The sequence below is a fragment of the Suricata suricatta genome, chromosome 13 (assembly GCF_006229205.1).
Source record: "Suricata suricatta isolate VVHF042 chromosome 13, meerkat_22Aug2017_6uvM2_HiC, whole genome shotgun sequence".
Classification (NCBI taxonomy): domain Eukaryota; kingdom Metazoa; phylum Chordata; class Mammalia; order Carnivora; family Herpestidae; genus Suricata; species Suricata suricatta.
The window spans coordinates 74,734,652-74,747,722 of NC_043712.1; the positions used below are offsets into that span (position 1 = coordinate 74,734,652).

Genomic DNA, 13,071 nt, shown 5'->3' on the forward strand with positions numbered 1-13,071 from the left:
TACATAAGAAGAAATGACAAAACCGAAGTCAGACACGATGAGCCTGATTCCAAAAGAAAAAGGAAGAAGAGGGAGGATAGAAAGAAAAGAAAAAAGTTGTGTTTTGGTGCCTAGAGGTGGTGGCTGGGCTGGGCTGGAGGAGAGGTGGCTGCCTTGGGTCAGGCTTGCTCCAGTAGATAAGTAGTTGCCAGGCACCGAGGGGTGGGGTAGGTCATTTGATTTCATGTTCCCCGGGGACTACTGTGCTGCTCTCTGAAGTCCCACCATGTTGGTGTTGGGGGGTGATGGCGGCGAAAATGGCATCACCATCTCCATATCCCTGGTTGGGGGACCTCAACCCACTCTGTTCAGGCAGCCCTCGGAGTAGTGAGGGCGGTCGGCTTGCCCTGCACACAGTTCTCCTGAACCTTCCCCTTGGTGCTCAGCTAGGATTCAAAACCCGATGTCTTAAAGGACCTGGCACTGTGTGGATCTGCTCCCCTCCTCCAGGGTAGAGCCTCCCCCCTTTGCTGATGAAAGGCCTTTGGCTAGCAGTTTGAGGGTCTTCTTCCCAAAGTACTCTGGGAAGGGGACTGTTCTTAACCAATGCACCCCAGAGACCACTACACCACACTATGCACTCTGGGGCTGACTCCCTCCTGCCCAGGAGCATGCACCAATGCTCTGCTCTGGAGAAAGTCACACACTTCCAAAACCTCCAAGTTTCAGCTCCAAAGGCTGCAAGAAAGAACTGGGATGCTCAGTACTTTATCTTTCCCAGTCCATGGTCCAGAGAGGTTTTCCTCTTGTGCTAACCCTCTGCCACACTTTCACAACCCCTCTGTCTTACTCTGCCTTTTGTCTCTCCTCAGAAAGGGTTCCCTCTCTTCCATAGCTCCATTGTTTTATCTCCCCAATTCACATACATGCACCTAGATCCTGCCAAGCTATCTCCTTCCAACTGTGGACAGCCTTCTCTCTCTCTCTCTGCAGACTGATTCCTTGGGTTTTCCAAGTGATCGGACTCAATACAGCTGTATTTGAGGTACCAGGAATTTAACCCTAGAGTTAGGTCATTCATTCATTCATTCATTCTTCATTCAATTAATATTTATTTATATCTATTATATACCAGACACTTTCCTAGGTGTTGGGGAACCAAAAGAAACAGACATGTATGTATGAATGACTTAGTAAAATAGGCAAGAATCTATGCCCTCTTGTCGCTTACATTTTATAGACAAAATATGTGGTTTACTAGATAATGGATAAATATTGCTGAGAAAAATAAAGCAAGGAAGGGGATGTAAGGAGCTGGTGATGGAGGAGGGGTGTTCATGATTTTAGGAAGTGGGCAAAGGAAGATACCACTGAGAAAATGACCTTTGCGTCCAAGCTGAAAGGGAAGCAGGAGGAAGAGTATCTTAGGCAGAAGAGGATTCCCGGTGAGAGTAGACGCCTACAAGAAGAAGCTTTAGGTCTTCTGAACACAAGAAGGCAGTGTGGCTAGAAGGAGAGTGCAAGGAGACACAGTCATGGAGGCAAAGGTGGGTCAGATCTTGCAGGCCACTATTAGGATTTTGTTTTTGCCTAAGTGAGACAGATGGCACTGAGGTCTTTGATCAGAGGAGGGACATGATTGGACTTACATATTAACAAAGTCATTCTGTTTTATTGAACGAAGCAAAAATCAGAGCAGGGTGGCCTGTTATTAGCTATTCCCATTAGGCAGGTGAGGAGAATGAGACTTGGATTTGACCCAAGTCATAAACTCTGTTTTTAAATCTTTAAAACATTTTTTTAATGTTTATTATTTATTTTTGAGAGAGAGAAAGAGAGAGACATAGCATGAGTGGGGGTGGGGCGGGGAGAGGGAGACACAGAATCTGAAGCAGGCTCCAGGCTCTGAGCTGTCAGCACAGAGCCCAGTGCTGGGCCTGAACAAATGAACCGTGAAACCATGACCTGAGCTCACCTCAGATGCTTAACCCACTGAGCCACCCAGGCGCCTGCAATCTTTTTTTTTAAGATCCTTTTTTTTTAAGTTAATTTATTTATTTTGAGAGAGACAGAGTCAGTGTAAACAGGGGAGGGGCAGAGACAGGGAAAAAGAGAATCCCATTTAGGCTCTGCGCACAGAGCCTGACACGGGGCTGGAACTCATGAAATTGTGGGATTATGACCTGAGCTGAAACCGAGTCAGACTCTTTACCCACTGAGCCACTCAGGAGTCTCAAGTCTAAATTCTTAACTCAAGGAGCACACTAGCAATATCAACATCACCTCAAACCTAGAAATGCAGACTCTCAGGCCCCACTGCAGACCAGCTGAATCTGCATTTTAGGGGGAGCCTCAAGTAATTCACTTGCACATTAAAGTTGGAAAAGCCTTGTTCTAAACCTCTAAGAGATACTGTGGTTGAAGCTCATTGATCAGGAAAGAATACTACTAAAGTGGTGTTCTAAGGCATTATTATTTGGTAGGAAATAAACCGAGAAGAGAGAGAGATACCAAACAGGAGGAAATGACAACAACCCAGAAGTTTAGAGCCGAATGGCTGAAGCAAGACAGTAGCAGTAGGAATGAAAACTCATTTTTAAGAAGGCATGGAGGCAAGAGTTTTTTAATGAAGGAAAAAGTCTATAAAATGTAGGCAACAATTACATACACTGGTGAGTAGTAAGGGACCATGAGACAGAGAAGTAACATGTGACATTGAAATGTCACACCTTGGCAAGAGAATAATTGGATCATTACCAGAAAAAGAGAGGTAAGAACAAGGATTGTGAGGATGAAGTCAAAGCAGTTTTCGAATTGCTGAACGGAACTTGGTGGTGGCTGCAAATGTTCAGCAGGTAGTCCGGAATCTCTGGATGGGGAAGACTCAGAGCTGAAGTACCAGCTTAGGAGTCCTTTGCATGGAGGTGCCCACTGAAGCAATAGAAGTGATTGAGACACTGGTGGAGAAGACATAAAGAAGACTGTTGGGAACTAAGGTCCAATGTCCTATTTCCCATTGGACCTTAGTTCCCAACAGAGGACCATGGCCACATATCTAGAACCAGCACCCCTTTTAGAAAGGGTAGGAGGCAGGAAAAGGGCAGTCACAGGGAGGGGAGAGAGTGTAGCATCTCTAAAACCAAGGGTGGGGAGAGAGTTCCTATTTGGGCACAGGCCCATGGAGGTTAGAAGAAATGAAAGAAGGTGGATCTCAGCTAAAGTCAAATCAAGCTCTTGGTGTATTTCAAAGGACATGATTTTACAGGAATAAAAGCCAGAGCCTTAGAGAGAGGGTGGGTGGTCAGGGGACATGGTCTTCACCCTTAGAGGTGTCCCAGCCACCAGAAAGGCAGACAAGGTAACTGCAATAGGCAACCGTCTGACAACTCACACTTACTGACAACTGCAGTTATATATGCATGATTCGTATTAGTTGTTTTTGTAACCCATCAACATATTATATAGATATATGCACAGTCCTAGGATTTGCAAAGCTCTAAATGAAAGTCAGACTTCAGATAAGTTATATTTCTGTTTGGTCGTTTTGAAAAACCTGACTGGAATTTTCTTGTCATACTTTATCTAGCTTTTACTAGCTTTATCATACTTTTACTATGGCTCTTATTTGGTTGTTTTAGTTGCTGGTTACTTAGTGGAAAAGATCATCTTTGCTGCTCTATCAAGAGTGACTCCAGTGTTATGGAGCACTGATGGCTCCAGAAACAGTCAGCTCCGTGTAAGTGACCATCGGGTGACCAAGAACGATAGCCTCATCAGTCCAAATGTTGCTCAGTGATGCCACATCAAAAGAATGCTCCAAGAGCTTCCTTTGCAGTAAAAATCGCCCATGTATCACTCATGTGATGTATTCTATCAGAACTATAGTCATAACAGGTTTTATTTACTCTAAGTAAACATTTGACAGTCCTATCCAATGGCTTCTCAAAGACTAAATATGCCAAAATATATCTTCCTCTAAAAAAGAATTTCCTTTAAAAAAGAAAATGTGATTGAAAATATGAAAAAAGCATGAATATTTAAAGTGTTTACAACTTCCACATTTTTCTAAAAAGCAGAAATCTGCTTATTGTTGTCTGTCCAGCTTCTTGCAGCGGTGATGTGTCTAGAGTGGCCCACCTTACACGTCCACTTGATGGGATGTGTGTGTGTGTGTATGTGTGTGCACATGTGCACAGATGAATCCCGGAGGATAAGAGACCAGGTAGGTAGCAAGTGGAGTATTCCTTCAGAACTGAAGAAATGAAAGTTGACACTAAATGAGAATAAACAGAAGCTAAAGATAAAAGTATTGTAATGGAAATTAGAGAGTTCCAGTATACTTCTTTCCAAGTTGCACTACTTTGCATTTAAGAAGATTTGGTCTGTTAAAAGTGAATAATTATAGAGTCTATCTTCTAGTGTTGTTGTGAGAAATAAATGGAGAAAATGAATACAAAGCAAACACATGGTGTTTAATAGGTACTTGAGAAATGACGCTGGTTAAGCTACTCACACATGGTCTGTCCTCCAAAGCATTTGTTCAGGAAGGATTGTATTTGCTTTCTCTCCCGTGGAAGAGAAATTGGGATGGAATTTGGGGTAGGGGGGAAGTTGGTATGGGTCTTTCTAGAAAGGGAGGGAGGCTGTGGGAGAAGGAATGGCCATGCCCTCCTGCAGGTGCCCAGTTACCACTGAGATCCGTGGCTTACCCAGCTGTTGCGGCCGTCGATGGGGCCATATGTGTTCTTCCGGTCTGAAACGTTCCCCACCTGAGTTCAGCTGACAGCTCTGGGCCTTCATTCCCTATCCTGGTATCTTGCCTTCCCTGTTTCTTTGGAACCTAGATGGGATTCTTTCCCTCTGCCCAGATGCTAGATAGGCAGAATTCATTTCCTTGGGACTCCTCTGTGACCCAGCACCAACTCCTGGGTCTGGGTCAAGATGAAATCATCTCAGGTCGGACTCAGGCAGCATCCCCTTATAAGTGTAAGATTTAATGGTTGGAGGCAGAGATGAGAGGAAAGAAAGAGACCAAGTTATGGAGCCAAGAAAGCCTTTATTGGGATCCTGACAGCGAGGTTCTGTGACTCCGTGAGTGGGGAGTCAGGGAAGTCGCGTCTGGTACGGGAGGGGCGAGGTATTTTATGGGTGAAAGACTTCCGGTCGGTCCTGGGAGGGCAGACCACCAAATAAGGGCACTTTAGGGACGTGGTGGGATGGGATAGGTTGCTTCCTCTGTCAGGGCGATGGAAAGCTGGGGCTTCATGATTGGCTGTTTTCAAACTGGCGCAGAACATTCCAGGTCTGCAGGTGAGGGGTGGGGGTTGTCAGTGCACGGTGTTTTTCCAACCCACAGCAAAATGGCCACCAGTCAGCATGCCAATGTGACTCCCAAGGTGACTCTTACAATAAGCATCCCTGATACTTACCACTGGTATTAGCGTCATTGCAGCTATTAACAAGTTAAAGCCCGAAAACAGAGAAATTTGTTCTGACCATATAAAAGTATATTGGTTTCAGGCACTTGCACTTTCTTATCGTTTGTGTCTAATTACCGTGTAATGCCATGTATCTGGCTATCATTAACTGACTCTGACTCACTTCAACCTGCACTATGATCCGCTGTCCATTTGTGTTTATTACGGCTAAAATAATAGGAACCTTGTACTACTTGTATTAGAAAAGAGGTAGTGATATTGTATGTCACTCGAAACAGTTAATATTGGTTTCTGCCATATTAGGGAGATAATATAATCCTTTCCTGAAAAGTCTCACCCTAACCCTAGAGTCTACTTCACAAGCTGAACCCTGGAGTGCATTTCTTTCCTTCCTTGTTTTTTTTTTTTGAGACTATATTTTTAATATTTCTCTGAGGTGGTGGCTCTTGCCCTTTTCTGTGTGTGTCATGGACGCATTAAGTTAAGGATTTCATGGACCCTAATACCCTTTCCCCCAGAAACATGCACATAATCATAAATTTCACATACAATTCAGGGTTCAGAGAATCCGTGGTTCCCTTAAAATCTAGGGTAAGAAACTCAGTGGAAGAATTAGATTTTTTCCTTTGTTTTGTTTTTGCTTTTTTTGGCAAATGATTATTCAGTGCTTACTATGTGCCAGGCACTGTTAAATGACAAACAAAGAAGGTGACTTAAAGCTTGTGCGTGCAACTGTGTGTGTGTGTGTGTATGTGTGTGCACACACTGGGCATTTTTCTCCAGCTATTTGTTGTAGCCCAACAAAAGGAAATGAGGGTGTAATAGTAACGACTTTAAAACGCTCATCATTTTAGCGTTTAAAGTGGATGACATTCACTTAGAGCACTTGCTAAATTTCAGAGACAAAGCAATGCATGGATGTAGAGGAAAAAACTCATTGAATTTATTTGGAATTGTTTTACAGCATTGAAACTGTTCACACTTGCTTCTTTGGTGGCGGGGGTGGCGTGGCGTGGTGATGAAACTGAATTCCTAAAAGGAGCTTGGCAATTCGTAGAAAATACCTCAGGCAGGGTGATAAGAACTCTGAGTCATCAATCTGCTTCTAAGTCAGCAGTCTAAGGGCTATGAGGAAAATGAAGCTGATAGCATAATAAACACAACGGACAGCCAGCTCGGAAGCTGTCTATTCAGCACTGTATTTGAGACCCAGTTTTGGCTTTCCTCAGCCACTTGACAGGAAATGCATCATCTACTTTGCCCTGTTGGTGGAGTGGAATTCCACTAAAAGAAACACGTGTTGGCAGATATTATAACAGGCTGCTGTTCACAAGATAAGGCACATTTCACCTAAAGAAATCTCTGCCATTTCTTTCTCATCTCTGGGTGAGATTTTTTTTCCCCCCTGCTTCTTCTGGAAGCATTTGTGAAGGACTGGTCACATACGAGTTGGGTCTTTTTAACAACCATCTAAAGAAAAAGAATAATCCTTTGATTACTTTCTAGTGCCTCCAAGGTATGTGCGCCTATTGATTTGTTCTTTCTCATTTTTCCAAGCCCCTGGTTTCCAGAAAAGTGAGAAATGGCAGTTCAAAAGGGCACTCAAGTTTTTGGACTCAAGCATGGTTGGGGAAGCACACAAGGCTGAAGGATACCCAGCCACCCTGCTAATGCTTCCTATAAAACTTGGGGATTTTAAGAAGAAGGATATCAATGATTAAGCCATCTTTGGAGGCGGGGCACCGAAATGGAAAATAAAAACCAACCCTTTCTCTACTTCTGTGGAAATAACCACTGGCAAAATGGGCAGAGGTTCTAAGTGCATTTTCATTTTGCAGAAAGTAACGTAGAGTTGGACCCAGCGCACAGAACGCGGGCCAGGACGGTGTAGTCAGTGCCTGCAGAGCCCAGGACTGATGCTGTTGCCTCGGCGGATTTCTTGCAGCTGGGGAGCCGGGGCAGATGAGGACAGGGGCGTTAATCATTTCCCGACGCAGCGATCTTAGTCACAAGTTCCTGCTAAACGTGAAATCACCCCCTCTGGTTGAAAAACAGCTAAACACTTTTTACTCCATTCGCTCGGCAATTTCTCCCTTTCAGGTTAAGCACATGGAAATTTGTTCAGCCATTCCTTTTACGGCACCGGTTCCATTAGTTGTTCCCCAAAGCCGGAGTTTATCTGATTGTGCAGCAGATGGAAACTTCAGGATAAAATTCAATGGCCAAAGGCTGAGGGAAGTTTACCCTGGCTGTGGCTATGAAGAGGGTAAGTGAAAGAACCTCTTTGTTGCTCTCGTGTTTATTTTCTCCTATGCTAGATTTTATACGCCATAAAATGCGAAAGGTGCACTCTTCCAATTACAATTAACCATTTAGATTTACTTGACGATTATTTTTAAGTGATCACAGGCCAAAACCGAGAAACTAAAACACACAATTAAGCATGCATGCCAAACAAAATTGCTTCACTTCCTCTTGAAAAAAATTTTTTTATTAATTAAACAGCTTGTTTATTTAATTGAACTGTTACTGAAATGTCTTTCCACAGTGATGGAACATTCTTTGGACTGTTTAGTAAAAATAGATTTCTTCAGGGCCTAGAACAGTCCTGGGCACATAGAAGATTTTGTGAAAAGAGCTAATGATTATTTCTCCCCTTTTTTTTTCTGTCTGCACTTACATTAATGGGTTTTACAAGGTATCTTCCAGTCACTTGTATAAAATCTTATGTATGTGATACATCAGTGATGAATTAAAAAGGATGTAGAAGAAAGAGTTATTTTTTGAAAATAATTTAATTTACATCTTTCCCACTATGATTCAAACAGTATTGTTTCTGAGAACACTAATCAGTATTTTTCTTTTGAGTGTTCAAAAAATTATTGGGATGACACATTCTTACAACATTCTACTTTTGGGGAGCTGAATGCAAAAGTTTTCTTTCTACTCTGTAGTCATTAGAATATAAGTGGTCAGGATATTGTTTTATTTACTCCTAAAATCTCAGTGTATATAATTGTGTCTGGTGCCTAATAGGCATGTGATAAATAGTGTTTTCAATGAATGAATGAATGAAGAGATTTCTATAATATTTAAATTATTTAATGTTTATTTTTGAGATAGAGAGACAAGAGTGTGAGCAGGAGAGGGGCAGAGAGAGAGGGAGACACAGAATCCAAAGCAGACTCCAGGCTCTGAGCCGTTGGCACAGAGCCCGATGCAGGGCTCCAACTCACAAACCATGAGATCATGACCTGAGCTGAAGTTGGCCGCTTAACCAACTAAGCCACCCAGGCACCCCTAAATTATTTAAAACTGGCATGGTTAGTTTACAAGCAATTAAGTCCCACAAAATACCTTAATTTTTAAGTATAAAAAGTGATTTAGAACAACTTTCAAACCTCCGATACCCTTTTCCAACTTTTGCAACACTTTCCTTCCTTTTCCTGGATAATTTTGGTTCAAAGGAAGATGCAAACGTTGTGGTTCTAAGTGCCGTGCTCACTTAGGATTTTCTGCTTACACTTCTTACTCTGCGGTTTGATGTCTGAGCTCCGGAGTCCATGCATCTCACAGTCCAGATTGCTGCCTATCTTCTTACGCACATGCCATCTTTCCAATTTGATTACAAACCCTGGAGATACGGAGCCTGTCTTATGATCTTTTCTGTCCTCAGCACTTAGCACAGGGGCTCACTGACAGTAGGGGAGGTGGTGTTGTTGCCAGGTATTCTTTCTTCAAATATGCGTGCAGTTCTTAATGCTGGGGGGCTACCAGAACCCCTCGTTGTAAGCCAAGCATTGTGGACAATAGGCACCCAGTGCATGTTTGCTGAATGAATGACCAGGGCTTGATTCTGGCACATACTCTCTGCCAACACAGATGATTAGGTTTGGTTCTGAGGGAGGTGGGAGGTGACTGTATCTGTTTGGGATTCTTTTGGTTGCTGATAAAACACCACCTGACTAAACCGGCGAGAGCGGAAGAGCAAGGGCATTTATTGGCTCCCATGGCCATTTAATAGTGCACCTGGCTTGAGAAATAGCTAGACACCCTTGCTCAAAATGACATCTCTGTCTCTCACTTTGTACTGTTCTCAGACAGATGTTTTCTTTGGGATTGTAAAATAGCCGCCTAAATCGCTATGAACCACAGTCTCTCAGATCCAGTCCAGCAGAAAAGCTGTCTTCGTTTCAGCAGGCCTCCCTAGAAAACAAAGTCGTGACGGTCAGAGTCAACGAACACTGACCGCAGCAAGGAGCGATCATGTACTGCTTTCAGGGGCTCAGGAGCTTCCAGTCCGAAGGGTAAAGCCTCAAGCAGGCCAGGCGGACTGAGGGTGTGGGAGAAGGGGAGCCCCAAATAAAAGTCAAGGTCATTGCTACAGGGAAGGGGATTGGATCTTGGACAGGTAAATAGCAAGGGTCAAAGGCAAAGGAAGATGGATATATATCATTCTTTTCTGCTCTCCCTGAATGAGTTAATATAAGTACGAGTAAGTGACAGATGCAAGATCCAGTCAACTCTAGCTCTATGAAGATGTGCAGATAGTTACTCGCTGTTCAAAGGAGGCAGGTGGAAAGATAGAGGGAGGAGCTATCTGAATTGATTCAAGCCAGAATCTGAGTGCAGAGCAATGACTTTCAAATTGGTTCCATATCGAAATTATCTGAGGATAATTCTGATACCTGTGCCACTCTTTATAACCGTTATATCTACAGTCAGGACCCAAGCATCGGGACTTTTAGGCTCCTAAGTAAATTGTGTTATAGCCAAGTTTGAGAATCAGTAATCAAGAGAGATATCAGGGAGGGTTTGGAGGAGTTTTAGAGGTATCTCAAAGTGTGCCTTGAATGCAGTAGATCTTCAGTAACTAATTGGATTAAGGGATTTACAGGAGGGAAAAAGAACATGACCAAGCACAGCAGGGGGGATGTGTGAACTACCATGTGCTAGGCATCACATTCAGCTCTCAGTATACATTTCTCACTTGGTCTTCATAGTCAGGATTTTAAAAATATGTTTATAGTGAGGAAACAGAGGTTCAAAAAGATAAAAACTTACCAAAAGGCCAACCATACAGTAAAATAGGTCTGTTTGGCTCCAAATTGCACATTCTTTCACAACAGTACTATGGCAAATGTCTGATGTGTGTTTAAAGGTAAACTCAGGGGGCACCGGGGTGGCTCAGTCAGTTATGTGTCCACCTCGTGGTTTTGGCTCAGGCCGTGATCTCATGGTTTGTGAGTTCGAACTCCACATCGGGCTCTGTGCTGACAGTGCAGAGCCTGCTTGGGATTCTCTCTCCCCTCTCTCTGTCTATACCCCACTTGCATACTCTCTCTCTCTCAAAAATAAATACACTGTAAAAAAAAGTAAACTTAAATGTTAGATTTAACAACTAAATTAGTATATGGAACAGGCATGAAGGCGGTTCTGAAAAATCAGCAGAAGTAACTTTTCTGTTTCATGGTTTAGCAAACCAGGGCCCATGGACCAAACCCGGCCTACACACAGCCCTTTATAAACACCATCTGTTGTACACAGCCACACTCGCTCTTTACGTATTGTCTACGTTTGCTTCTGTGGTCTGATGGCAGAGCTGAGCAGTTGTGACAGAGGCCAAACGGCTTATAGAGCCTAATGTATTTACTACCTAGCACTTCACAGGAGAGGTTTGCTGATGACCGGTGACCTAGGGTTTACATTTGTATGTGATCAGCAGTTCTGAGAAGGGGTAAGATTGCCATTATCAGTTCAGGACTGATAATAATTCTCATTGCCATATGAGTAGGATTCTCCAAGCGTCTGTGCATTCATTCCCTCAGTTAACGTTTATGGAGCATTTACAAAGTGCCCGACAGCCTGAGCTCATAGTCTAAGAGGCGGTTGGCCTCCAGTGTAATAAATTCTACAGTAAAAAATAGGATCCTGAGATACGATAACTCTTCTCTCTGCCTCTGGGTGCCATGAGGGCAGGTTTTGGTTCTGGATTAGCTTATCCCTCAGCTTCTAGCAGAGCCCCCAGCAGGCAGGAGGGGATCAGTAAGCATCTGTTGAATGCACTAATGAATCAGCTACTATGGTACAGGTGACCGTGGGAGGCTGGGAGAACACACATAACCCAGTCTCTGATAGGGTGAGGTCAGGTTATGAAGCCGAAGAAGTGGGAGAAGTGAAAGGGGGTGGGGGCAGCAAAGAGAGCAGGTTGGTAGGAGTTCAGCAGACCCGCCATGGAGGCTTAGTCTGCCTCCATGAGACTGGACAGAGAGAGCACTGTGAGCCGCAGCAGGATTTGGTAGGAGGCTGGATATGATAAATAAAAAAGGAAAACTCTATACAATGCCTGACTCAAACACCTCCAGAAGCTTCCTGCTGTCCACAGGATAAGATCAAGATTTCTTGGCAAGAAAGTCCTTCAAGTCCTCTACAACGTGCTCTCTGCTAATTCACCTGCATCACCCTTACTTCCTTACCTCAGTTTCCAGTGTCTAGTTCTGATGCTTGCTGATTGGGCTCCATTCAGGTCTAACTCTGCCTTGTAAAAAGATACGCTCCCAGTTAGGATGTCCCCTCCTTTCTCTCTAATCTATACCACTCATCCGAGAAGGTCTGACACAGCTATGACCTTTCAAGCAGATCTTTCCCCCCACCTCAAGCCTCGCTGATGTCTCATCTCTGGATTCCATCACATATTCACATCCATCTCTCACTTTTCAGACATGAAACCAGTGCTGCCTTGGGCTGGTTTAAGCCATTTTGTGGGCTGATGCTTTGCATCTATTAGAATGTGGGCTCCCAGATGGGGCACCTGGGTGGCTCAGTTGGTTAAGCATCTGCCTTCAGCTCTGGTTATGATCTCGTGGTTCATGGGTTCAAGCCCCATGTCAGGCTCTGTGCTGAGAGCCTGCCTCAGATTCTTTGTCTCCCTCTCTGTAGACTCCTCCCCCACTCATGCTGTGTGTCTCTCTCTCTCAAAATAAACATTAAAAGAAATTTCTTATAAATGAATGTGGTTTCCCAGAAAGATGGAGCATGAGAGGTTTCCCTCATATCCTCTAAGCATCCAGAGCAGTACATATACTTCAGATTTGAGTTGACACGTAAATACTTTTTGAGTAAATACACGAACGAGTCAGATGAATAAAAAGCGATGAGGTTGGAAATGTTGCCAAAAAGGGAAGTCAGAGCACAGAACAAAGAGAACAGAAAATAATTGGAAGAGACGCTAATAGGATAGGAAAATAATTACTACTTTGTAATTAGAGTTCTCAAAAAAGTATAGGTTTTGAGGGAGAAATATGTGAGTTTATTTAAAATCTTGTTAGTAGAATTCAGATGTGGAGAAATGAGTTAATTGACTTCTCAGTTTATGGCACTTGGTCACTGATCTGTTAAAGATACTGCTATTGTTTTTATGTATTCATTTGCTTATTTACTTACTTACGCCTCTGTTCCTTATTTTTCTTGTTACCTACTGCCATGCCCCTTCGCCACCACAGCAGTGGCTCTAATGTGGTTAATGAATGTCCTCTTTTCGTGTCTGTTTTTGAAAAATGTGTACTCTCTTTGTTTTTTAGCATGTGTTTAAGACATTTATATATGAGGTGATGTGTTATGAATCTCAATCTATATCTTACCGTCTTTACAAAGC

At 43.3% G+C, this 13,071-nt stretch overlaps 1 protein-coding gene across 1 annotated transcript in view; it reads left to right on the forward strand.

The window, feature by feature from the left end:
* Positions 1-13,071, forward strand: part of TRPM6 (transient receptor potential cation channel subfamily M member 6) — a 197,393-nt gene that overhangs the window by 22,623 nt on the left and 161,699 nt on the right. Inside the window, exon 4 of the mRNA XM_029919758.1 lies at positions 7,518-7,683. Within this exon, the coding sequence (XP_029775618.1) occupies positions 7,675-7,683 (9 nt within the window). The 5' untranslated portion in view covers positions 7,518-7,674. The remainder of the gene's footprint in view (positions 1-7,517; positions 7,684-13,071) is intronic.